The sequence below is a fragment of the Gymnogyps californianus genome, chromosome 1 (genome assembly GCF_018139145.2).
Source record: "Gymnogyps californianus isolate 813 chromosome 1, ASM1813914v2, whole genome shotgun sequence".
Taxonomy (NCBI): Eukaryota; Metazoa; Chordata; class Aves; order Accipitriformes; family Cathartidae; genus Gymnogyps; species Gymnogyps californianus.
Window position 1 is genome coordinate 125,951,628 of NC_059471.1, and position 27,889 is coordinate 125,979,516.

General features: G+C 39.0%; 1 protein-coding gene across 2 annotated transcripts in view; it reads right to left on the minus strand.

Moving 5' to 3' along the window:
* Nucleotides 1-27,889, minus strand: part of NME7 (NME/NM23 family member 7) — a 93,471-nt gene that overhangs the window by 59,048 nt on the left and 6,534 nt on the right. For both annotated transcript variants that reach the window (XM_050898655.1, XM_050898645.1), the window contains exons 2-5: nt 14,640-14,747; nt 11,010-11,176; nt 5,710-5,820; nt 1,940-1,990 (exon numbers count right to left, since the gene is read on the minus strand). In XM_050898655.1, the coding sequence (XP_050754612.1) occupies nt 1,940-1,990; nt 5,710-5,820; nt 11,010-11,176; nt 14,640-14,747 (437 nt within the window). The remainder of the gene's footprint in view (nt 1-1,939; nt 1,991-5,709; nt 5,821-11,009; nt 11,177-14,639; nt 14,748-27,889) is intronic.

Consider the following 27,889-nt stretch of genomic DNA (forward strand, 5'->3'; position numbering starts at 1 on the left):
ACAAAGTGAGTTATCGCATCCTGGCATAAGCAGAAGTCAACTGACTTTAATGGGATGAATTTGAGTAAGGAGAAGAGATTGTCAGGAGCAGCCTGCCTCCTGTCCTGACCACCTCACTTACATGGAAAACAACCATCCAAAACTGGAAACCCAAATGTTCTCTTTAAAAACTAAACAAAACACCATAACTAGAATTCTCTATCTTTACAAAACATGCATACCAACAAGTCTGCCTTTTCACTGTGTAGTCTGGACAGAACCAACAAAGGAGAAAGTTGACTCAATGCTTTTTGTACTACTTTCTTAAAAAAAGAGTTTTATGCAATTATAATTGTGGATGTGTATGCTTTTCCAACCATCTTCTTCCTAATGATCATTTATGCAATAATCAGTGGGCAAGAAGAGAAGAGAAATCCTACTAGTTCTTTGTTAAAGGAACAATATTAAAACCATGAAAAGTTATATAAACATAAAGAAACTACACAGCGAAAAGCTATTGGAACTCAGGTTCTGTTGGTCAGAGACTGCTTGTTTAGGATACAGTTAAATGGCTTACACATACATACACCCAAGAAAAAAGTAACTTCCACAACACTGCTTACTGTGCAGACTAATCCTGAATATTAAATAAATTTTTAAAATTAAATTCTTTAATATGAAAAACATTCTTTTCCAAAAAAGCAGAATTGCTATTTTTCCTTACTATTCACTAGACTTACATTGACTAGTGAACTTGCAAACTAAATCTGAATTTAAAGACAAGTAATACAATTCTAAATATAAATGAGTCAGAGATTTTACATTTCAGTGCCTTGAAGATTCTTGTTCTATTTGATTTGTAATGCTGTATAACTATTTGTTTCTAATTTAGAGAAAAATCCTATACAGAAGATGTAGCCAATAGGACTGTAGGATGGGAGACAGGCACAGTTCCTGTGCCTGTCTGATGTGGACAAAGGCTACAGTTCCTCAGATAATTACCATTAGTGTAGATAGACATCTGTGAAATAACACTACAGGCAAAATTCTTGCTTATTTATCAACATATTCAAGCAGGCTTACTCAGCAAAGAAAAGGCAATTCTAAATCTTCCTCTGATCTCCAACATGGTCAGACATAGCCTGGGACCATGTCTCCAGGAAGGGCTTGAGTTTGGACCCAGAATAAATCAATTGCTGTCGCAGGAGAGCACCTGGCAGATCCTAATACTCAAGCACTTCATGACAGTACTGAAACCAGGTCTTTTGACCAAGTCAGTGCAACCCAGGTTCCAACATGGCTGAAAAACACAAGGCAGAGGTGCACCCTCTTCCTAAAAGAGGCACGCTGCCAGATCCAGAGGAAGGAAAAGAAAGTTGGTTGTTGGCACTTTCAGGCAAAGTAGAAATGACACAACCTCTGGGTCATAAGCATCAATCTGGTCAGCTATGGAAAGACTAAGGTTTTTCATGTTAGGTGGAGCAGTCTAGCATCATGGAAGTTTGACATTTTGTCCAAGGGTGGCAGTACAGTAAACAACTGCCCCGTGCACTATCCTTTCAGTTACTTATGATTTGAGGTACTTGCTACCAAATCAATTCTCACAGCTAAGTGTTTCCCCCTAGTTCTCATTACCTGCAAGCTCCACCCTGATCCTAAAGATGCTCCTTCCCTTGGCTGTGAGGTTTCGACTTGCTAGGAGCATTTTCACTTCTGAGAGACCAAAGACATTCCCCAGATATCATCAGGCTGTAAAAAGTGTGAGTTAAAACCCTGAATAGCTGAAATAAGGATCTGTCCCTGGAGGAAGATGAACAGGGTGCATACTTTGCAAAGGGCTCCACTCAACTAAGACAAGTTCTGATTTTCCCATGGTCCTGCAGTACCAAATGTGGTAAATGAATCCTGTGCATTCAACAAATACGCTTAATATATGTCAAGCTGAAATTGATATACCTACTTATAAAAAGGTTTTGATTGATGGTCTACATAGAAATCAGCTGCTTCTTTTCTGGAAGAGTAAAAAGACATAGATATAGATGTACAGATACAGATATACACACACATATATATATAAAAACCTCCTTGAAAACCACAAACTATCATTCATCAACATGTTTCTACAGGTAATGTCTTCCCAAGCTGGACAGCTTGTGGGGTGTTCATGCCCAATAACAGAAACTACTTTTAACTTTCTGTCATACTTTGTGTGCCTACAGGTGTAGCTTGTAGCTGACTCCTCCTTATGCTCCTGCTCTGGGAAGGAAGGAATGCTGAAGCCCATAGCACGGACTTTCAGGGTCACTGATGGTCCCCACATTCTCAGGTTGAGAAATAAATGCAGCAGAGTCACCTTCTTGCCAAGCCATTCACTGTTATGTTGTTTTCATCCTTCATCTCAGTTTGAGTGTGTATGTTGGTTAATGAAGTTTGGTTTTAAAGCATAAATAAACAATTTATCTGCTTCACTGGAACTTATTTCCTTATCAAGGCTAGTGTTTGATTACACTGGTGCACAACAGAATATTGCATAACCTGGTTTCTATTCAGTATCCTCAAATGTTACAAGTCACATAGGCAGCACAATGCCCTCCAGATTAAAACTTGCTTTCTCCCACACTTTCCCACTTGAAAACTCAATTCGGTCTTGCGCTTCCCCTCAGGGAACACAGCAGTTACTACACACTGCTTTTTCCCAAAGCAATGGGGTTTCTGTAATGAGGGGGGCTCCTCACATCGCCAGGTAAATAAAGACCACCAGGCATACACAGTATGTCTGTACCACAGCTGTTACTTAGCCTTTACTCAGGTACTGGAAGCAAAAAGATACCCTTTTCAGACAGGGTGGTGGCCCTCTCCAAGCTCTGCATTGCCAGAGCCAGGCTGCTAGCAGCACTGGGCTCAGCTACCCAACTACACAAGTTTCAGGGACCATGGTGCAGACCCACCATCCATTCACCGGTGGGCATACCATTCTGTGGCTTTTCACCCCACCACCCCCTGCAGCTAGCCAACCTACTCTCTTCCCTGCTTTTTCTCCAGCTGCTTCTCATGTTTAACTCCTGCTTAATGCACTGCTTTTTCTGCATGGCAACAGCTAGAAAAATCCATGGAGGTTTTCAAGTTATTTTGTAGCTTCAAAATTCCAGTGAAGAAGCACAGGCTTGGTCTTGGCTTGCTCCAAATCCTGGTGTGTACCACTTTCTGAAGCTGGAATTTGTGGAGAAGGACAAGCTCTTCAGGAGGATTGACAGGTGAAAGGAAGCAATATTGCTCACCCCTAGTCTGAGTACAAAGTTCATCATCAAAGCAGAGCTGCAGGGAGACTAAAATAGATTCCCACTTGGAATATTGTTTTTACCTGCAGAAACAGTCTTCTGATTTTTTCTGGTCTCCGTGATTTTGCTCACTTTGAGCAGCTCTCTACTGAAAGAAATTACCTGCATGTTTTTCAAATAACAGATTCCAAGTATGAACAAAGGCACAGTTCTGTCATCTGCAATGGAACTTTTCACATCTGTCTCCCATTTGCAGTCCACACTTAAGCCCAATATTGCCAGAGAAAAGAAATAACCTCAAGAAGAACCTAAGAAGAATTTAATTTTCCTAACCTTGACAAATATTTGAACAGTCACAGCTTTCTCCAGCTTTTTTATCAAAATGACCACCTGCTCATTGGCACTGAATAATCCGGGTTTGTTGCTTTCAGTTCAGTGAAAGTATGAGCCATTCAAAATTCAAAAGATTTTCATTGTCCATACAGCTAATATGTTTCCTTCCATTTCATAACTAAGGCAGAAACATGATTTTCAAATGATGCTAGTCACAGGAAATCTCAAGCTTCAAACCTACACTCTGCAAATAGCCCAGAGCTTTTGCTTACAATTCACTATTTCACCAGAAAATCCTCTTCTGAAACTAATTCACCAAATAATTTTGGAAAGCAAATATGAAAAAGGTATGCAAACAGATTAACTATTATCATTTCTGAATGTGAAGAAATACTTGAGGGATATATTTCTGAAACAAGTTGAGCTCTAATACTCAGTTAAGAATTCCTATTACAATAAATATAAAACTGCAGTTATGCTGTATAACTTAGTTCCTTTTTCATTTCATCCCTCTCATTAGTTCTCTGCTTTTAAAGAATGGAAAACAGTGTTCATGTGGGAATAATAGACTGAGCTGACACATGATTAAATGAAGAGACTAGAGAGCTGACCTATCAAAGCAGGTGCCTGCCCTCACTTTTGTATCTTGGCTACAATTTTTACAAAAGGCATGAATCTACTTAACAGTGATTGCCATACAAATGTGAGTAATCATCCCTTCAAAGAAAGCAGTAGATGATGATGCTGGTTCGAACAAGCATCCCTGCAGAGATCTAAGGGTAGAAGACTTTGGCAAAGCCATAGCTCTATAGTTTTAAAATGGCACAGTCCCACGAAACAGAGAATATAGTATGCAGAGAAACCACAAATATTCAAGACATTATTTTAGATATACCCAGTATCACAGCGCAATCTTGTGCTTATTAATAATTATTTTCAATTATACAAGACAAGCAGAAATTTTTATATAGCAATAAGCAACAAAAGTTCAAGTCTCAAAGTTTCTTCCCTTCCGTGTGAGTCAACTCTAAAGCACATGACTTGGCTCAACAGTTCTTCAAGCTCTCAGACAGACACTGGAATAAAGAACCACCCAACACAACACTTCAGGATCAAATCTCTCAGACTGCAGGAGAGCAAGCCAAAAAAAGCTGGCTTGAAAGACATTGTGAATTGTAAATCAGCATTAGAAACCTGATTGAACTCATGAACTGGAGTTGTTTGAGGGAGGATCTGGGACCAGTATCATCAAACATTGCAGCAGGTGAACGCAGAGACAAGAGGAGGAAGTCACATAGTTGTTTTATCAGTATTTCAGAAAACCAAAAAGGTTTTGAGGTAGGGGAAATTGTTCCTGACCTCACAGAGAAACCATAAGAACACATGAAAATGGTATTATGTAAGACAAACAGCTTTTCTTTTCAAAGACACTCTGTACATGAACAGGTTTGGCAAAGCAGCAACGGAGAAATAGTGCAGTAACTTCGGGGAAGTCTTCTAGGGTAAATTAATTATGTTTTCCTTCCTCTGCAGCATGCCTTTTTTTAAATCTTGTGGCTCAATGAGATAAGTGAAGAACAGTGAAGGTTGGGGGGGATTAGGAAGATGCATAAGTAGAATCTGTCCTACCCTGCAACAACATTGGAAGATCACTTGCTTTTCCCAGGACTTCCAGTCATTAAAAAGCAAAAAAGTTTGGGTTCTGAGAGCACAAATTAAGACAATGGATTTACTGAGCGCAAACAACCCAGCTACTTTAAACACAACGCTGTTATAATCAGCAATATGGTTTGTATCAGGAAGCAATGAGGTGAGGACATACAGACATGTTGGTTGTAAACACTGCTGAATTGCTAAAGCTATGGTAGTCAACTTGGATTCATACAGAGACATTACATATTTATTCACCCATACTCATTTGCACAGAACTTTTTAATACTTAGCTTAATTCTCTACATGCTTTCAGAAGCCTACGTGATTATGAAACTGATGAGTCTTCCCTCTATTACTCACTGGAATGGATTTGATGTGTGGAACAACACAGGATAGCCTCAGAGAACATTCTTAACTGCAAAAATAATATTTAGATACAATAGAGCTAACCTTAAAAATTCCTTACCTTGAAAGCACCATCATTTTGGCCTTAGTTATTGTAAATCCTGCATTAATAATGATATCAATTAAGTCTCCAATCTTGGGCACTGCATCAGGTTTAATCAAAGCCAGCGTTCTGGGGAAGAAAAAAAAACAACCTAGAGAGATACAGCCAACACTACTTTCCTTAGAGGATTTGGTGTGCATGATAAGTTTCTATGCAGACAAAAAAACATCACATCAAAGAGAGAAATTCTGCCACAGTCAAACATCCTAGTCCCAGTGTCTCATCAATTTCCACGCTGTTCTTGAACGCCTGCACAAGACATTATTCTGATAAGAATGAGCTTTGCACATTACAATTTCCTCGGCTTTCTAACCCAAGTCAGCCCACAGTGTTCCACCAGCAGTCATTATTTACTGGCTTCTCCCTTGACTCTCAGAGCAAACAATTTGACCACTTCTTCCTTAGCTAGTGTATATCTCTATAGCTCCTCACTCATGGCTCTGGGTTAGAACACAACTGATTTGTTAATGTTTCCCTATGCTTGCTCAGCTCCCTTTTTTCCTAATGTTAATCATTATATACATAAAAATAAAGCTGTTAAAATTCCCTATTTAAAAATACTACTTAAACATGTGCCTCTTCCACAAAACTCAAGTGAAATGATTGTTTTATTATTACTTTTAAAATATTTGGAGGCCTTAGTGAGAAGAAGGTCCTATTGTGCTTGGTATAGTACAAACGCTTCATGGTATACAATTTGCATGCCAAATAGCTGACACTGTTAACAGACACAATAAAAGGTTGGCAGAAGAGGTATTACGTCTCTGATACTGACTGACAGCTATATTCTAAAGGAGACCAATCCAAAAATCTCTACACTCTCCCCCACATCTTTGTTTCCAAGTACATCCTGTCTTCTCGATAATTATCTTTATTTATAGTGTACATCCCCAAGGCCAGGACTGTTTTATTAGTGCGCTTTGCATAGCACCAAGTACACCATCAGCACTAAACATATTATTAATCAAAAATAACAAGCACAAAAAGAAGGTCTGTAAAATGGCATTTTCTATTTGCATTCATCTTGTCGTGAGTCAGCTTCAAATGTGTTCAGCTTACAAATCAACAGATTTATTCAGCCCTGGATCTCAGAAACTCCATGTTTCTGACAATCCTAAAGAGCTCTTTCCATCTTTTACACTGTTTCGAATAATGAAGGCTACCCAAGATAGAATTTTTTATTGCAGTACTTCCCTAAATGAAAGGCAAGTAATTACAAATTTCTCATTTTATATACCAGCATAGCATGGAAAGCAGCTTTTAGGTTAGCAGCAATATATTCTAGCCAGGGCAAATATTCTGAGGTTGTAGGAGATGGATGAACTTCCACTACATTTACTTTGAACCTTAAGTGACTCCAGATTGACAGATACTTTGGGAACAGACAGACTACCTATTTCACAGCAAATCTAAAGGAAGGGAGGTGTTAGGACTAGGAAATATAAAGAGGAAGATTTGAACATATGTGACATTTTACCTGAAACTAAGGGAGAGACATAGATGACCTTCAGACCTCAGAAACAAACAGAGATTTCCTCAAGCATCAGGAAGCTCATATACACGGACCATCTTAGGCCCAGATACGTTGGGAAATGACACAAAAAGACTGATGGACTAAAGGTGTAGCCAGAAACTGCATGAGAGTAGTCAACCAAGCCTATGCTTCAGTCCATTGCCGTGCAAACTAAAGTTGGTTTAGCTCTATCTTCAGATCAGGAAAGGCTGAGCTCTGGCCAACACTCAACACAGTTTGCCAGCATACTCCATGCAGCCTACGGCCGGTAGCCTGTTCCCCTCTTCCCGAAGGATTTCACAGCTCCACCTCATGTTGTGATATTATTTAACGTGTGACAGGCTGTGCCACATGAGGGGGAGCAGCTGTGTGCTTGACCGATGACACACACCCATCCAGTCACACAATGCATGACCTGCACCCTGGCATAAGACGTTCTCAACTCTGTTGTTTACCATGAACAATAAGGATCAAACCACTGGAACAAGATCTCCAGTGCTGTTTGCATTTCCTTGAGGAATACTTTTTTGAATCTATGTTATTACATAGGCTATTTGAGACAGCCTGCTAATGCTAGAAATAAATTGTCCCTTACTTTTCTAATTTCAAGCTTTCTAGTAAAACTGTAATTCCTACCAATATGTAATGAAATATTGCATTATGAAGCAATTTACCTAGAAGACATTAATACAAACTGCAATGAGCGACTCTTATAACATCTTTTCTCCAACACTGATATATAAACTTTAACATTTCAGTGTGAGCATCTCAGAGGTATGCGGAATAAGAAAAGTATAATTCAGGATGCTGAAGACTGTTTCTGAGATTCGATTTTGATTCATGTGCCCTATTTTCAGTTTTAATTAGGAATATGTTTCTTGTGGTTTGACACGATGCAGTCTGCAAAGTACATTTTGAAACAGTTTTATGTCTAGGAACAAAGGAGAAAGAATGAAAATTAAGCTCATTTGCTTACATTTTCAGAGGGACTGTATGACAGTACTTCAATGAGTACTGAAACAACAGAAGATGGGAACTGATCAAAGGAACGGTGCACAAAACATGCTGTGGCTATGCTTTTGAGATCTACTTATTTCTAATAATAGGGCTGTTGCATGTACAGTAGCTTATGTCTTGTAGGGGAAGAAACACTGATTATGTCAATGACTAGAAGCATAAGAATAACATATCCCGATCAAAAAAGAATTCAAATATTTCTGGTTGAGACACAAGCTTTCTAACACCATTTTCAAAATCAGCAATATTAACTGACTCTAAGTATAGTCTACTTAGACAGGACACACTAGTCAGACAAATGTTTACCTCAGGTTACAACCACCCAGGATCACAAGAGAAAGACTACACAAACAGAAATCCCTGTCCCACGCCAGTGATTCCTTACGTGGTACACTGTAATTAAGCACATGCTTACTTACCCATTTTAGTCACTGTTTGTGATGGTTTCCTTACGATACACTGGGAGGGAGCAGGGAAGATGAACACTCAAATATGGCTGTATTTAAAAATTGACCCAAGACTTAACAAAAGTAGGCGTGGAAACTGAAACTCCATAGAACGGTCTTAATAATTTTAGCCTAATTCTAGAAAGGGCCTGTGCAAATCTAGCCTCTTCTTACACATCTATTTAGTACCTCATGTACCTAGAGTCACATTCACTTGCTTTACTGACAAAAACAAAGGCCCCTAATTCAAAACATTCAAGACTTTTTATATACATTCCTCAGTCTCCTTCAAAGGCCTTTGCTGAGCCTGTCTGCATACATATTCAGTGATCAAAGAACATATTTCCAAAGTCGAACTAAACAGCTGATAGTCCTGTACAGCACAAAGGGAAGAAAAAGACAGGGAAATATTCTGGCTCATAAAACATCCTTAAAATTATTAACAGAATTCCAAATACAGATTATTTTAGGAATTATCACGTATTGCAGAAATCTTACTATATCTATTTAACTAATAACTGCTGTAAAACCTGCTAGGAACAGGCCAAAAAGACAAATACCTCATATGCAACTGTTTTGCCCAAGGACTCTTTTAATATGACCCTGTTTACCCAGTGAAAGCTTCTGTGAAGAAACTGGATTTTGAGGATCCCTTGCCTGTTTAAGACACCTTTCACTATGTTCCTTTGGGCTATTCTGAATATGTAACACCACTTGCATATCTATGTTATCTTTCAGCTGACATTCCTAAAATGTTTTCCAAACAGCTGACATGTCATAAATTCCCTTCCTTCCTTTTGTAGAGCAGTACAAAAATTCACCCACTCCCAGGACCACTTCATTGACACAACTATAGAGTTGCTGTATAGATGGCAACTTCCCTTACAAGAAAAAAATGTCATTTTATTACAAGCTGCTGCTTCTTGGTATAACTGCATCAGCACCAGGGCTTATGCTAGTTTAGGCAGAGCAGGAAAAACACCACTATAAAAAGTTACATTGATATAAAAACCATAAACAAGACAGATGTAATCTACCCAAGGCTCCACTGAGGAACAGAGAGAGTAGCCACATATACAGAAGCCGTCCTCTGGCGTTCACCTCCTTTGCTACTCTTCCACCATGCCCAATCCCAGCTTGGAGAAAAAGTACCAAGAGAACTCATTCTAGAAAGATAATATGGCAATGTTTTTGTGAGGTTAAGACAAAGATGTATGTTAAAACTTGCAGCTCTTCCTGTATGTCTGGTTATATACAACTCTCCAAAAAGAGTTCAAAATAAGCCCAGTTAGTAGGCAGGAGCAAGAAAGTAGGCAAATAGGGCTCACTGGAATATCATACCTAAGCAAACATTCTGTGTTCTTCTCAAAAAAAGCTGAAGCAAATTATCAAAATGTATTAATTTGCAAATTCAGAGACTACCTGCACTGCAGTCAAACCAGATTTAAATTCCTTGTAAATTAATGTTATTGTCATTTTATTAAGTCTCTCCTGATATTTTTGTTCTTGGATGGGCTCTTAAAGTCTTTTCCAAAGCAAGTCTTTCAATCAAAAAGACCTGATGAGTCTTATCTTCATCCATTATAAACGAAATTTGTCTTAACAAACAAGCCTATAGGTTTTATTGACATTCTCACTCTATACTTCCTGTCCTCATGCACATAGAGTTTAGGAGATGCTGAAAAAATCCTCAGAAAAAATCCTCCATAGTGGGAAAAACAATGGAGAATGGGAATGGGCCTCTCACTCCTGTTCCTACTGTTTTCAGTTACTACTACTAACACAGAGCAGATCTGATTAGTAAGGCACTAGGCTTCTGCACAGATCCCAGAGAGACAGGTGCTAGTTTCGCACGATCCAGGCCTTTCGAGCCCAGCACACACCAGGGTTACCATATCAATTCTGCCCCAAGAGAATCCGCAAATCACAAGAATCCTACTGCTGCCTGCCCCCAGGGAGTAACAAAGCTGAACAGGACCCCCTGTTTTCCTCCTCCCCCTTTTCTCTCCCAAGAGACCTAGAGGAGGCAGCAGTTGACACCATGGAGAAGCTGGCCTTGAAGATTCATCAGGTAACAGTGGCAGTCATGGGTTTGCCCACAAGCAGAGGCCACTTTGCTTCTCTCCAGCTATCAGTATGCCACATCACTTCAAACTGCGCGCAAACTTGTAGCTATCTCCTCCTCTCCCCATAGTACAGAAAACTTATCTCATTTCCAGCAAAGAACAACTACTTTGAAACCCCAGCCACAGAGGAACATTTAAAAAAATGTGCTTTCTTACCTCTCTTTGCGGCTCCCCAGCTTGCGGGCTGTATATTGATCCCCATAGTCCACTAAGGACAGATGACGGGAAAAAACAGTAATTTTGTTGCCCACAAATAAATCCTCAAGGTGTAAGCTCTCATACTTGGTGCGCTTCAGAAAAGTGCGACGGTTCTTCACATCATACTGCAGAGAAAAGAAGATTAAAATCTACCATAGCAAGAGATTGAAGCTGTGGGCAAACCTAACATAATTTTTGCTCTACCTTGAGAAATTTCCATAGTACTGTGGGATTGAATCTGATCACAAAATTGATTTAATTCCTAACCCTTTGAACTTACAGGTGTACCAGGAAAGCTTAAGAGACTAAACCTCAATTACAAATTTATTCCATTTAAATAGTCTCAGGCTGACAGCTGTCTTTGCATTTTTTATTTTATCAGTTGCTTGTGCTAATTCAAGCTGTGATAAATGGTTCGGGTGCCTAGTGGATATCTCTGCCCAGTCTCACTGAGAGTTCCCCCTAGCAGATCTATGCTGTTTCACAGATCAATGGCTCGCACCAAGAATGATCAAGATACACACTGTGGCAGGTCTCCTCTTCAGGGCATCGTTCCAGTGATACTATGCTTTATTTGACTCAGAATTAGGGACGGATGGATGATTGCAACACTAGGTTGAGACGTTCTCACTGCCTAGAGCTGCAAGCTCAAAAGCCTGTCAAGACAATTCAGCTATATATCATCACTCCAAGCAAGAAGCAAGGCATTAATGTGTAGTTTTCTGGGTGGGCCGGCAAAGTACAAAAGGCAACCTGCTGAACAGTTTCTTCACTGCATGTAGATATTACAGATGCCTTCAGTTTCCCGGGGAAGTGGAACCCTATGAAAGGAAGAGTTTTGTCCTCCTCAGGCCAAACTTCCCCTTCTCTGTCTTGAATTACATGTACTGTCCTCCACTGCAATGGTATATAGACTAGAATAGCATTAAAAGAAAGAACATCATTCCCACAAATTTTGGAGGAAAAAAAAATTAAGAGCAAAATTACATACTCCTCCATGTTCTGAAATGTGTGAATACATTTCTCTCCTGTTAGAAGGCTAGAAGAATTGTACTTTTTTCCAGAATAGCCAAAACTTTGCAGATCAGAGAATATAAATTATTTTGATGATTCCTTCCGCTGAGGCAGGATTATAAGGAAGAATCCTTCCCTGCTGAAATGTCTTTAGCCCCTTGTACGTGCTCCTACTAAGTGTCCTCTATTCAAGTGCAGTAGGGAATGAAATGACAACATGCTGAAAAAAAAAAATCACTTGAATTGAGCTACTTGTTTTTTCCTGGACTTTGCCAGGAAGCCTATTAACTGTCTTGACCATATTCAAATTCTTCAATATCTTGATTAAAAATCTGAACATTTCCTTCGTTATTTCACTAACAGTTGCTAGAAAGGTTGTTTCTCTCTTTTCAAGCAGAAGATAAAGGTGGGGGGGAGGCATCTACCTGTGTTAAAGAATTCTTCTTTAGAGTGGAATTTTGGATCTGTTTAAAAGACCGTTTTATAAAGTGAATGATAAGCCACACCAGAAGAAATGTAAGACTGTTTGGACTGTTCCCCTCCTGCCCATGTACGTGTAGAAGTAAATTACCCAAACCAAAATAGTTCTCTGCTAAGAATCTGTCCTTTTTAAAGATTTCATCTCTCTTTTTAGGAAATGTCCTGTAGAAAGAAAAGTTGTTCAGGTTTTAAGAATTCCCCATGAGAGTTATTAACTATGGAAAATTCAGAGAATGGGGCATCTCTTTGTCAAGAGATTCAGTTTGATCATAAGAGCTGCTTGCTGTCCTTGGACAAAAACCTATGCTGTCTTCTTCCAGCTGCAAAGCAAGCTGGAAACTTGTCTCATTATTCCCACTGTCATTTTTCTTCACAGGAACCAAGACATGAAGGACTGAGAAAGAAAAGGAAAGCTGAGGACTTCACGTAACACAAGCCTTCAACAGCTCTGCTCCACCCTCAGCTGAGGTGGTGTGATAAAGGAGAGCTAATGTCAGGGAGGTGGAGAGGGGATGAAACATCTTTCTCATAAGCAGGGAGAAGCTGGCTCATATCCATTACCTCGCTTCCCCTCAGATACGTTAGAGGTAAGAGCGGGCTGTCATCTCCTCAGGAAGATACCAAAAGATACAGAAGAATTAGGCAGTAATAAAGAAAGAATCAGCAAATTCTGCAGAAATTTTTAAAAAAATCCAGAAGATAATTCTAAATTTAATCTCTGTCCACAAACTCACCCCTAAAAGTGATTTTGAGATATTCTTTCTATAGAGGTGTTACATGCATTTCTGCTTTAACTCCTGTCCTGATCACACACAGTCCATATACACTCATGACTGTGTACACACCATGCTACCTTAACCTAAGAGCACACTAGCAAAATGCAAAAGTCTGCCAAGCCATAGGTATTTGATGCTGAATGCATTAAGAAGTTCAAGAACACCTTGAAAGCTCTTGGTTTTGAGACGTCTAGGTGAAATGAACAACAATTTTGTCAGCCTACACATGGTCGTGTAGGAAGATTATTATGGCTCCTGACTGATTAGCTAAACTGTCTCTGGGAGATAAAAAAAAAAAACCTCACATTTTGACAACTGTGCACACACAGACATTATGCAAAGAACTAACTTAAAAGGGACAACATCATGATACCGTTTGTTTAAAGAGACTATCAGTAAAAAGTGCAAAGTGCATCTCCTCACACAGGTGGGTACCATGGTTTCAGTGAGCAGTAGTTTGGGTAAGAAAAGGCAGATTCCACTAGCTTCCTTATTTCTGCATTTGACATTTATAGCAGGAAAACTAAAATTTGATAATGAAATTAACTAAGTGTGAATATCCAAATCTAGGCTATTCTCAGACCCTTAGGTCTTCATCAAAAATCGGAAAAGACTAGTCCAAATCATTCACTCCTTCCTAAAAGGAAGCACAAAACATTGGTTGGTTTATTAGGATTATCTTTACAGTACATATTACATTTTTTTATATATGCCTGCTACTGCAAAATGCTTCTTTTAACCTGCTATCAATAAACAATGGGGATTAGTTGTATGAACCACAAGTCAGAAAGGTCTGCACAAGCACCACTGATGGAAAAATTTAGATATCACTGTCTGAAACATCCCTCCTTTCATTAAAAGCAAATGAAGAGCAATTTACCATTTCCTCTACTTTGATAAGACTCTTTTACATTTTACACTTCAGAGACTTCTGGAATTCCTGCTGAAGCTTATTCCCCTGTTTGGAATCAGCTTCAGTTTATGTTTTTCAAGCAGTAGTCAGTGTTGCTGAGTTTCAATTCTGAAACCCAAGTAGAGATTGAATGAAAACAGATTTGTAAAAATGAATCTCTCCATGCCAAAGCAAACTTTAAGGAAAAAAAAAATAAAAATCATAAATGTGGAAGCTCTTCCACATGCTTCACCGTGAACTTGTATTTTTATTTTTCTTTTAGTTTTAGAAACAGAGCAAGATACATTTTAAATTACATTTTCCTTACCTGAAAAATTAATAGGCATAGGCAGTGGCTTGCCATTTTACAAACTGTTTAATTGGATATTATACTTATGACAATAGATTTTTTTCTTTTATTCTTACCATTTCAACTGATCCATCTTTCGGATAATACAGAAGTTCATAACGCCGAAAGAGTGAAGCATTTGGGTCATACCACTCAGCAGTGAAAGCAAATCTGTCATCTTGACTCTGGAAAAAGAAAAGGGGGGAAAAGGGCTATTACAGAAAGCATACATGTTTTATATGTAAAAACACACAAATAAAACACTTCCTTGCATTTGTTATCAAAAAAGTAAAAAAAAATCACTAGTAAATGCACTTGCATACTCTGCATATCATCTTCTGCTTACCAGAGCTGGTGACATCTTTTCACTTGTTAGCTATCATCTTTTAAGTATGATGGAAACAGCATGGCAGTTTTCCAGGCAATCTCAAAACTTATTCTGATTTCATCAGTCATGAAAAGTGGACTGTTGTAGAAGTTGTTGTTAGACTTCTTAACTTTGTGAAAGTATTTGATTTACTTTCATTTGTTAAAAAGAATGTGTTTGCTCACAACTAAATTATAGAATCTTAACACATTTTCTACACATCCTACAAGAAAACACTTTCCTCTTCCTGAGCAGTCATATCTGAACTCCTGTCAATGATGAGATAAACATATTCAAGTTAAGGACAACATTAGTTTGATTCACTACTTAACTTCCTGAAATTTACATAAAGCATAAATAGCCTGATCTCATTTACAACTCATTTTCTGCCCCTAAGGAGTGTGACAAGACAGCTAGACTGCAATAATTCTAAAACTGTAGCTACATGCATAGCTTCTCTCCACTCCTCATCCTTCAGAGGATAACCCCCAACAGGAAAGTAAGCACAAAGGCGATGCAATGCATGTGGACATGCAGCTCTAACACCTCTTAGTGGTATATGTTTGTTAGCTATTGATGCTGTAACATCAGTTATTTGACAGCTGTTAGATGGAGCTCTAAATTTTTATTTTCCACACCTCCTCTAAATCTGATTTCTACTCCTGAGGGTAAGCACGGCCTTGTCACAGGCTTCCGCTCTTTACATTTATGTGTACTCTTCTTATACAGCTTAAACATTTAGGTACCACTGGGATTTCAAGTTGAAGCCATGTAGGCCTTTTTAGTCCTTCAGATTTTAGAAAACAGCAGCATTTCAGTTGTTTCAAAGACTGCTCAATAAGCAACAGGACAGAAAGAGTTCCCGTGGGCTTCCATGACTATTGTGGAACACCAGCAGGAAAAGAATCATAATCATTTTCCTAGTGAGTGCAAGCCTATAGACATACAGACATTTAAAAAAAAAAACTAAACCAAACCAAACCAAAACAAACCAAACCCAAAACAAAACAGTGATCTTGCTTTTGTTATCAGTGCATTTTTTCTTTCAGCATCTTCAGCTTAAAACTGACTTAAGGACTAAGTGCTTTTGCAGGTTGAAGTCCTAACACAAGCAGCAGGAAAGAATGATATAGTGAAGAACAATTTCAGAATTTTACAATGTGATGAATACTTGTACCTGTTCAGTTAAAAGCATCATGGCAAGTGCCCCACCCTCCTGTCAGCCTTTATGGTACCTCTACACTGCAAAACGAAGATATGATTATATGACAGAAAGACGCAGCAGGGGCAGCACAGTGCTCTGTGAAGGATGCAAAGCTTTCATTCCTAACTGTAGAATTCTGCACTGAAAGCCTTCTTTACCTGAGCTACTTTAACTTCTGTGTTATCTCTACACTACACACTGCAGCCTTTGACAATACTTAAACTCATGTTTTAGGTGCAGCATCCAGCACAAAAACTCCCTAGGGACTTAGCCTGGTTTCTGGCCCTTAGTTAAGCTAGACATGCTTGTGTTTTCATTGCTACTGCTGTCGTTCTGGAGATATGTAAGCCAGAACAAACTCTTTCATATTGTCAAAACTCACACCTTAATTTTTATATATAGGCATGTCATTGGCAATAAGCAATAATAAGGGTTGGCAGACAATAATAAATGACTGATTTCAACCTTGATCTTAAATACACTCATACTGCTGGAAGACAAGACAAAACATTTCATCGATTAATTTGACCATCATCTTGTCAAGGATGGATGCTATAGAGAAGCAGTTCTCTACCAAAGAGGCTGCCTAAAAACAGTCCTGTTCCTAGAGTACTACCTCCAGAAGTTGACTAGTGATGTATGAAATAAAAAAAGATGCACCATCCTTAATCAATGCCTCCTCATAACATGAAGACATAGATAATTGCATTACTTCATGCTACTTATTTCATACTATAGCATCACTTTCAAATATATTTTCTAAGTAGCAGCTGCCAGAGAAGCTACTAGTTTTCATTTAAGCAAAACTTCCAAAATTTCCAAATGCTTACTTGTCTCGGGAAAGTAATGTATTTATGTGAACAAGTAAAGAAAACACCATTAGATTTTTCACTTAGTCACCAGTATCAGTCATCAGCACCTTCATGTTTACAGTGAGAAACTACATTGTGTGTCTTGTCTGGTGAGGAATTGGTCTGCTTTTTTTCTTTTAACACAACCTTGGTTTTAAGATCTGTTTGAAATTCATTTTATAAGATCTTATTCAATGTCTGAGCTATTCATATTTGTTATTCAGCAAGCTCTGCTGGCCACTGCTTCTGATACAGCTGAATGGCAGAAATGACCATTCTGTATTATCCTCTTTTAGCACTGTAAGCAATGGCAAGGTAATAAATGCTACTTAGACTTGAAAAACACTGCAGAGCTAATCCCCAAATGCCCAGTAATGTTATCAGTAAGCAGGAAAATTTGAATCGATCATTATTTTGTATCTGGAAAATACGGAGAGCTAACAGTTTTCTAAAACGACCAAAACAAAGTCTGTAAAGCTTCTCCTGGGTCATAACTAGAACTTCCTCTGCTTTATGGATGTAAAATTATCACAAAAAATATTTCTAAATGCAGAGAACAATATCAGAAGAAAACTTAAGAGCTTATGGGAAACACTGTAAAATTAATTGGAAACGGATTATGTTTGTGAACAGGTAGATTGTTTCAGAGGCACACACTGCAAAGTGAAGAAATTCATATTAAAAGCAAACTGAAGACCCTGCCAAACAAGTATAATGTAAAACACAGTAGGACTGCAATTTTACTATTGCAGATTCATGCAAATAGTCTTAAAACAGATAGAAGACAATCCTGAATACAATCATGACATGGAGTAATGTGAACATATTCTGGTGAGCCCTTGCCAGGCATCACTGTAAAACTGCCACTCCAAGTCATCAAAAACACCAACCAATTTAAAATCATAAGTTTTAAAAAGTGAGTACATATTAAGCTCATAATACATCTTTTTAAATGAGAACTGAGACTTTTATTTACTTCTTTAATGCAGGAGTAGGATTTTGAAGGCAAAAACCAAACACAAAAAGCTGTCCACTTCCCATCACATATTGTAAGGATTGCAATAAAATTTTAAGTCTTCACAACCCTGAAATTATCTTTCCTGAACATTTACTTTCAACCAATTCACTGCTTAATCAACAGAACTGGTACAGCAAACAACTTTCTTACATACCCTTTCACTAGTGTGCCCTAGACTGCAATGTGGGAAGGAGTCTCAAAGATGAGAAAGTACTATGGGAGACATGCTAAGTTTCATCCTTGGCTTGTGTTCATCCTCCTAACAAAGGAAACTCAGAGAGAAAATAATTGTCCAGAGCAGAGTGATTAGAGATCAGCGATGACCTGTCAGGCGGTATCGCGTTCAATGCACCACACTGCTCCAGACCAACACTCAGTACTGAAAGGGGAAGATTTCACAGCCCTTGACCAGAGAGCCCTGGCTCTTCATTCGCCCAGGAAATGGCTGAAACACGTTAGTCACTAGTGAAATCACATCACTGTGAACAGCTCGAGTAATAACAAATCAAGTGAATCTATAAATACATTATAACTCAGAAAATTCTTGCTTTAAAACATTAGTTTCCATTCATTTCTGTACTGTACCCTCATTAAAATCACACATAGCTTCTGCTCTCATGACTACGCAATTAACCAAGCAATACCTAATTAGGGAGAAATAATTTTTAATAACTTTTCACATCAGTGGAAAAATTACCAGCATTAAAAAACCCAGCACTGACTGTGCACTTTATGTTTTCATACTGATAGTTTTAGAGTCGCTGCCTGTAGCTCAATTTTTACAGCCCCTTTCTGTGGTAAAATCTAGGGCCACTGAAATCGGTGATGTCAAGAGTTCACCTACTGTGAATATGGAAAGAATAATCTTTTTCTTTCTTCCTCCTTTTACAAGCTGCATGGAAAAACATTTGGATGCATGTGTAGGTTTTGCTAGCTTATGCTTTTTTGTTTATATTAGTATGTGTGAATATGCATTAGGATGGCTCTGTGCACATGAGAAACATTTACTGAAGTACAGCTGAATTAAAAAAATTAAATTTCGTACTTAGTTCTGAAAGTGATGGGGGAAGCAGTCATTCTTAGCTAGCATGGGACTAAGTTCTAGAAGCTAAATCCAAGCATTTATGAAAGAACTGTGCTCACCAAAAACTCTGCTGCAGAGGGAAATGGTTTGTCTGGAACATAGCTGCCAAGCAAGCTCATAACCAGAAAGCAGAATGCTTAGGAAGCTGGACAGGAAATGATCTCTTGTCCTGTAAACCTTTTAGACTTCCAAAGGGCTTCTGTTCTGCAGTAAAACAAAAGCAGATCTTCCAAAGGTTTTCATGAGAAGCAACAGTGGTAGAACAGCAGCTCAAGGACTAAGGAACTTGCATGGGAAGGTGAAGAAACAATTTTATCCCTCTGGTCTGAACCATGCAGAACATACATCTGGATTTGGTTTTCCCAGCTTCAAGATGCCTCCTGACTGCCACGCTATTTTACTATTCTGGGGTGAGTACTTCTGTCCTCTTCCTCTAGTTTTGAATAGAAATTTCATCCTAGAGTTTCTCTTACAATGGAAAACACAGGGAATCAGGAGCTATGGAATTTTTTTTCTGCTGGTCATGTGCACTCTCAGACTTAGCACAGTCTAAGGGAAGGGCAGTTTAGATGATTCCCCTCGTTATTATATGGCCAACATATTTTTACCAAGATCCTGCCTTTCACATGACTTTCTTTTTGACATTATACAGATAATTCTGTCCCATCTGTAAGCTAGAAGTTAGTATTTTTCTGCCAATTTGTCAATTCATGCTTTTGAGCTGTAATCTCCATGATGTGTAATTGACTGGAAACAACTACCTGTGCTTAAATTAGTTACCAGCCTGCAATGTATCATAACCCCTTTAGCTTACTACTCAAGAAAACTTCACATGAAACAGTATCAAAATATTTCTTAAAATTAGAAAAGCCCTGAGGTATCTAGAAAGTGCATCTTTACATGCTATTAGCAATCTGGTCTCTATGAGGCTTACACATGCTATCAGGAACTTCAACATGCATGACGTATTTGACACAGGCTCACAGCCTGTTGCCCACATATTTATAAGTTTAGGAGTCATGAAGAGTATTGCTACGTTTTAAGTGGGCAGCTTTGTGTCTGTTGCTCCTTCGATTTTCTCAGTGACTCAGTGACTCTGAAATCAGACCAGAGAGAAAAAGAATCAAAGGACCTGAATCAACTACCAACGAAGCAATAAAAAGACTGCACAAATGCCAGTAAAAGCTGAATCAGAGCCAAAAGGATCCATCTTGGTATCTGTATTCTATATTTTGTAAAACTGTGCTGTCACAGGGAAAACCTGCAGTCAAGCACTGATCTTAAGAATCAAGCTGTTTCTGTGAAAATTATTGGGAACAGGATGGACCAGCAGACAGGAACTATTCTCACATTGAATGGGTATTTCTCCTAATGCACACACACAAAAACTTTCTGGAAAGATTGCCCTGAAACTTCCTAAAATTCTGGCAATAATTTTAAGAGAAACATTTCTTTCACAACCTAGCCCTCCCAAACCAGGCTAGTGGCACTCTCAAAAATATTTTGAAGAGCAAGAATATTTTTATTAAAAATGAGATGGTATCAAAGGACAAGGATAGAAATTATTTTAAAACTTTTCAGATGAAGATATCATGATGCTAACTGACTCCAACATCAGGTAGTCTGCTTATGCATTAACATGTACCTTATGCTTTTAGACAAAAAGAGAAAAAAATCACAAACATACGCGAGTTTGCCGACTGCTCTCTTTGGCAAAAAATAGAATCTGTCGAAATGGCCGGTGAACGGGTATATTCCTCCTTGTCTTTCCTCTTTGTAGGTTCTACAAAACAATACCCATTGCCATATGTGTTGGTGCATCCCTTAGACAGACGTTGGCTTCATGCTCTTCAGACTGTGGGCTGAAGTGAGGGACCTGACCAGCTGCCTTCATCAAGAACATTAGTCTCAGAATTGGGTCCAGAAGTTATTGTTGTAGATGTATGATCAACCTCTAACAGCAGGTATCTAAGTCCTGTTATGAATTACTTGAAACAGTTCCTCAAAGCTCATAAATCACTGATCACTCATCTTCCAGACCAATCACCACTTCAGATTTAACTCTACTTCCTAGTCCTGAAGAGGACTTCAGCACAAATGAAAAGAAAGTCACTGATAAACTCCTAGTCTGAGGAGCAAGAGTCACTAATTTCAGCCAGATCTCTCTCTACCTTCCTCAAAAGGCAGCGACTCACAGTCTTATACTCCCCCAGCAGGCCACAGATACAAGCATTGTCACAGTATCACCTGCTTTCTTAAGAGTCCCAGAAATACTCTGATTGCTTTAAATGGTTCACTTACTAGCTTTCCTGTTGTTCCATTCTAACACCCGGCTAGCTTTGCTTTATTTTCAGCTGAGTGCTTTTAGGTGCATCTATCTAGGGAACTGCAGGCCCAGCAGTACGCCCAGCTTTCCAAGTAGCACTGAGTGCTTGTGAATTCAGAACACCAGACAAAAAATGTAACTTCAATTAGCTTTAAAGATGGTCTCAACCAGTGGGTTAGGAGAGCTTTTCTTTCATTTAAGGACATCTTAAATGTGATCATCCCCTGCAGATAAATCTATAAAGCTGAAAAAGGAAAATCAAAAAACATTTAAAACAATTGGAATCTCTACAAAAATGTCACACAAAAAGTCAAGACATCAAATGGGACATGTCAAGCTCTTCATGGACTTCTGTGCAATCTCAGACAAGTCAACCGTTTGTGCGTCCTTTTCTCCAGCTGTAACAAAATCCTTATTCTAGGAGGGCTTGCCACTCCGGGCACTAGTAAATAAAAGGGATACTTGTATTATAAAAGTTGTAAAGCAATTCTAGCTTATACAAAACAGATAGCTTAACTTCCTCTTATACAATCTATGCCTGGACTGCTACAGTGAGATGCGTTTCAGAGAGCAAAGGAATGGTTAGCAAAATAGATAGTGTCACTTCATCACAGTGCAAAGCACTTGCTTTTTCATCAAACGTGTCTATCTTGGTAGTTTCCAGGCACTGTATGCCCTTCTGTCTGACTGAACAAGGAGGACAGTATGTTTAACTACAATAGGCAAGAATCTTAAGCAAATAAACTTCCAAACCACTATTCTCTGCCTTTCTTTAGGACTACTTGTCATTACTGAATGACATGTACTTCTGCAAGCACGAGAAATAATGAGGCCTGATTCTCTACACTCATGTTTCTCATCCCTGACTGTTTTGACCACAGCCTCTCTTCAGCTCAGGCATTTAATAAAGGCTCATACTTACCTGGATTCTCTGATGTCTAACTAGGGTTGAGCTCACACTGAAGTCTTTCTTTAAAGATGCCTTAGAGGGTTTCTTCCCCCTCCCCATTCTTATGAAACCTGAAGGAACATCATTATCCCTCTGCCAAATCTGACTGAAATCTGCCAGTAAATGTCAAACTTCCCAGGGGGAAAACTTAGTGGTCAGATACACACTAACAGACTGTGATCACACAAAACTTTGGTTTTCTGAGGCAAAACAGGCTGAAAGCAGCTGTATGAAAAATTCTACTTGCACACAACAAGTAATTTTCCATCATCAATAATTCTTTAAAAGAAAAATCTCCATTTGTGAAAGAAAAGGGAAAGGAAAAAAAGTGCAGAAGTAGCTAAGCCATTAAATGTTAGCGACAATTTTGCAAGACAGAAACAAGAGACTTCAGACATGCTGGTGGTATTTAACAAACAACATTCTGAGTGGCAGAAAGTGCTCTCATTTTCAGCATTGTAATGCACCTCAAATCCCGAAATGAATCCTCAGCAGTGCACGCTTATTAAGTTGTGTTATTCAACCCATCTTCTACCTTCACAGATCCTGTAATACAGGATATTTTCCAGGCAAAACTTAAATCCACGACCCTGTGTAGATAGAGCACTCAATTAGCTCTGTCTCTTAAAACTCATTTTCCTCCTCCTCTTCTATTCATGTTTCTGACACATGAGCTGGTATAATTTTTAGAACTCTAATTTTGCAGCCCCCTTGCTGCTGTTGGACCTCCCGCCACTTTCTCAACAGGCTTTTCTTTAGTCAAAAAGTAAAATCAAAAGATCACTTTTCAGATGGAGAAGCATCCAACAACTGCAATTTCCATGACAGTGTCTTGACTACAGACAATTCTCAATCTAAACCTCATATTCAGCGGCTCACTGGTGAATTTTGTAAGCGTACCTCTTTCTATCCTCCCCTTGTAGAAAGCAAATCCTGCCAATTGAAAATTTCACACAAATTCTGGACAACTATTTCAAACTAATTAAGTACTGGTTAAATTATTAAAATTCTTAGTCATCTTTAGAAATCTATTGAGTCAAACACTCGACTGCATTTACATTTACCCTCCTGCAAATAGGTGCTACATCTTTATATCCATGGTTATCTGACTCCCAATATTACTGGTACCTAGGCTTCTCAGATGCCTTTTGGACTATATATGTTCATATGGCTATTGCTGCCTGGACCATCTGTTGCCAAGTAACATGGGGATACTTCTGTCTCTGTAGCACTAACCAAGTGAATCTTCCTCTTTGACTGGGATCTCAGTTCAGTAAATCATCCCCATATGCTCAGGGGTTGTGATGAACACAGTTCTAGAAGGCTGAAGGCCCCAAATTTTCTTCTCAGATTTCGGAATCTGCAATCCCACCCCACATCAGCAAAATTATCTTGCTGTTCTGTCAGTTCACTAAGCAAGAAATCTTCTTTTACTACTAGATTATGTAAATTCTGTAAGCTTTGTATGAAGCGTGTAGGCATGATTGCTGTAACCTATTCTTTTTTTTCCCAGTCTCTCATATAAGAGAATCAAGAATTCAAATATCCTCAACCATTAACTCCAATCCTCTGCAATTACATGTTATAGTTAAGTACTTAGTTACAGGATTCATGTTATTTTTCTGATTATGGAACACAATTTCTCTAAAACACATGAAGGATGCCATACTGCTGTTCACTGCTCTGTAAAGACAGGTTTAGCCTTAGAAGACTAGCTAAACCTTGTCTTTAGGGGAATATGTCTCCATTTAATGCATGTTTATAAAGATGCAGATCATAAGTTACATTATTGTACTCTTAATTACATGATTGCAGGTAATTCCTCTAAGAGTAGTCAGTAGTGCTCAGCACGTGCCTATCTGCCTCCACTAACTCAAGAAGAGTCTGACAGTGATTTTAGTGAAAGCAGAGCTGTTCCCTGACTCAGAACAGCATTTGTAACACAAGTCATCTCACATAATTACATTTAAGCATAAAGTTTAGGTGCTTTGCACCTAATCAGTCAGTAGTGGCAGAACTAATGCTGCCGTGGTCAGCTGCTGAATGCTGGGTCTCTGACTCTGAACTACGAGGTTAGTTTCTGCATGTGATCCCAGAAAGGGAAACAGGGCTACACATACATGGACCTACCTGTGCACATCCTGTTACAAGATCCAACCTATATTGTACTTACAGGAAAAACATTTTTGAAAGGCTCAAAACTGTGCCCAACATTAAAGTTAATGGCAATATTCAAAGGTAGTCTTCTTTTATAGAGACCATTCCTCTGGCAAACTTTCAGCTTTCAATTTCCAGTCTTTTCAGAACTAAAGCTCTTCAGAGGAACACTGAATTTATTTTTTTTTTTAACTAGGATTCTGAAATGTTTTCATTCCCCCCCCTCCCCCGCTTCTTATTCAAGTCTTCCATTAAGTTTTCAACCTCCAGTAGAATCTGTCTGGAAGATTTCAAGCAGAATGGTTAAAATTTCAGAAAGTAACAAGCAGCTGGAAGTAGAGGTTTGAAAGGAAACACCTACAAATCCTGAACCAAAGCTGTCAACAGCACTTCAAAGCAGTATAATACCTACAGCATCTTCAGATTCTCTCAGCTCATAATAATCTTCTGAAAAGCATTTTTAACAAGAACCGGTTGGTTGCCTTGGAATCACAGCTAATGGAGAGAGGGTCCTTCAGCCAGCCGATACCGCGAGCATTAGCACCGAGGAGTTTGTGTGAATGCTCTAAAGACCACACGTGCTGCATCTACCTTGAACAGTCAGAGCTTATAAGAGTCGAGTAACAATTTATGATCCTATGAAGTAGACAAACAACTCTGCCAACACCTATCTTACTCACTATTGTGGGCACTTAAAGCAAGCATTTTGTCTGCACTACTGTTTAACCAAATGTTGACATTAAAATACTATTTTTTCTCAGATTGTGTCAAATATTAATTCTAAGGTAGCTGGACTAAATCCAGATTTCAGCTAGTACAGATGTCGTGGTCATATATCCTTTATTCTAAAGTCAGACTAATGACAAGTTACATGTGAACAGAAGTTCTTATGATAAAAGCTGTTCAGCAATTTCCCGTTAGTAAAGTTGTCAAAAATTAAAAACTTCTGTGGGGTAGAGGAAGCAAAGTGGGTAAGTATAATCATGTTCTTAAACTCTGCCAATCCTAGCAGGCTTTTACAGGTTCATCTTATGAAGATTTGTTCTACAATTCAAAGATTTATTTCTCTCCCAGAGAACAGGACTTTTGTCACCACAGTTTTGAGCAGACTACGTTATTCCCCAGAGATGCAAAGGTCTCTACTGGATGCAGACAGTTACTAAGAGATTCCAATCCCATACACAGTTTTGGTCAAGTTGCTTAGTTCCACCTTCACAGCTGCCCCTTGCATTAGTGCATTTGATGTTCAGCACTTTTAAAAAAAGGAGGCTCTATTTCCCACTTTATCCATTTGTAAAATGGGAATAACCATCATCATCATTCCTTTAATGGAAGGACAGCAAGATTTAAAAGCTAAAATATCCATACTATTTAGGCATTATAAATCTCCCTTGGTTTTACCAAGAACATGGCAGAGGCACTCAGTTAGTTCATCCTCTTTTCCTGCTTCTGCACACCCTTCATTGCAGCACAGGAACCAGACACCTGTGGAAGAAGTTAGAAAGGGCTGCTAACACTGCCCAGCCCACTGCCTCTGCAGTTGCCACCAGGAACCACTGCTAGTCCAGAATGTCAGTAACTGCAAGGATTGGATCCAGACCACAGTTCCCTCCTCCTCCCCAGTGATTTGGGGATGTTCAGACTTAGAGGCCGTGGTTCAGTTATCAAAGAATGTACCGTAACAGAGAACATCAGACAGGCAAGGACAGCATTGCTATTATGTAACTAGAAAACACACAGTGTAATACAGTCCTGCTCCTAGATACTACACTAAGAGAGAGAATACATACAAAGGATAAAAATAGGAGGGATACCAAGTTTAGTGAAGGATCATACTTAAATGTGCATGTGTTCATGTAGAAGAACAGGTACACAGCCTCAAATATGGATGCCCACATCTCCCCCCTTCCCATGAGTAGACCTCTCTTATATGTGGCTCTCTTTCCAAGTGTGTCAGAATATTCTGCGGAAAAAGTGTGATTTCTTTAAAATAATTAAGGTAGTTAAAATTATTGAACAATCCCATGCAAACAAAGAACATGCAACAGGCTCTCTGGAACACATCTCCGGAGAGAGCCACTTCTTTGCAAATACAGGAGCACCCTCTGGTGCTCAAAGACACGTTGAGCACCTTATTTAGACCTCAAGAATTAACTTCTGAAATGATCAGTAAGAAGCCATCTCTGTTTGCTATCTCTATCTAGTGCACTATGCCTCAAAATTAGTAACCTCGTAAAAGGAGGTAGAAATGACTAAATTATAAAGCACAGATCACCACAGCCCGGGTGATAAAGTCCTTTCACATAGGAAAACTGCTGACACGGGCACATGGCCTTCTTCAATACCCAGCCTCCAAAAATGCCAATGGCACATGTTTTAAATGAATATCAGAGCTGTCCACTCCAGGACAACTTGCAAGGGCCACCTCACAGAGTTTATCTCATACTGGAAACATAGTTCTCTATTAGGCATTAGTGTGAGGAAAAAAAGAATTTCTACCTTTTGTATGTGCTCATCTGATCGGGGGATATTCTTGTTATACATGCAAATACTTGCTAAGCTCTCATTCTTAGTATTAAGCTGTGGCACTGTGTTCCAAAGCCCAGCTATGCAAAATTTCCTCCCTTTATCAAACCTTATGCTGTTTTTTCTTTCCATTTTGTCGGCTGGGAGAGAACCACTGGGTTCCACCCACAAAACACTACTGAGTGACCTTGGTGTGTTGCTTAGGCACCAGTGCCTCTGGTTTCCATCTAAGGACATAAGTGAACACAAAAGTTTGGGAGGATTAGGCCAAGCACAGTGCTTACTTCCAGGAAATAATATTTTTGGTGATTATTCCTGGTAGCCACAATTATAGTTAGAGGTCAACGTTCATGGAAAAAGCCCTCTTCACACTCACAGCAACAGGTGTACGCTACTACCACTGTTTCTCACCAGCCAGTTAATTATTAACTGAGTATCCCACCTGGACAGACTAGATCACCATAATATTTTAGAAACTGGCACTAAAATGCTCAACTGAACAGCCAAAAACACTTTTCAGAGGCGCACTATTCCCTTGGTTTAAATGAAACAGACACTATCGAAGAGAAAAAGATAAAAGGTTCAGTTTTTAGTGCTTAGCCACTGGCCACCAAGACAGTCAGGGGCTGGAGAACATGACACACGAGATGAGGCTGGGAGAACCGAGCCTGCCCAGCTTGGAGAAGGCTGAGGGTGACCTTACTGCTGTCTACAACTACCTAACTGAAAGACACCAAAAAGACAGAGCTGGACTCTTCTCGAAGGTGCACAGTGACAGCCAAAACCACAAAGGACACAAGCTGAAACATGGAACATTCCAGTTACATATTAGGAAAAAAAAAAAT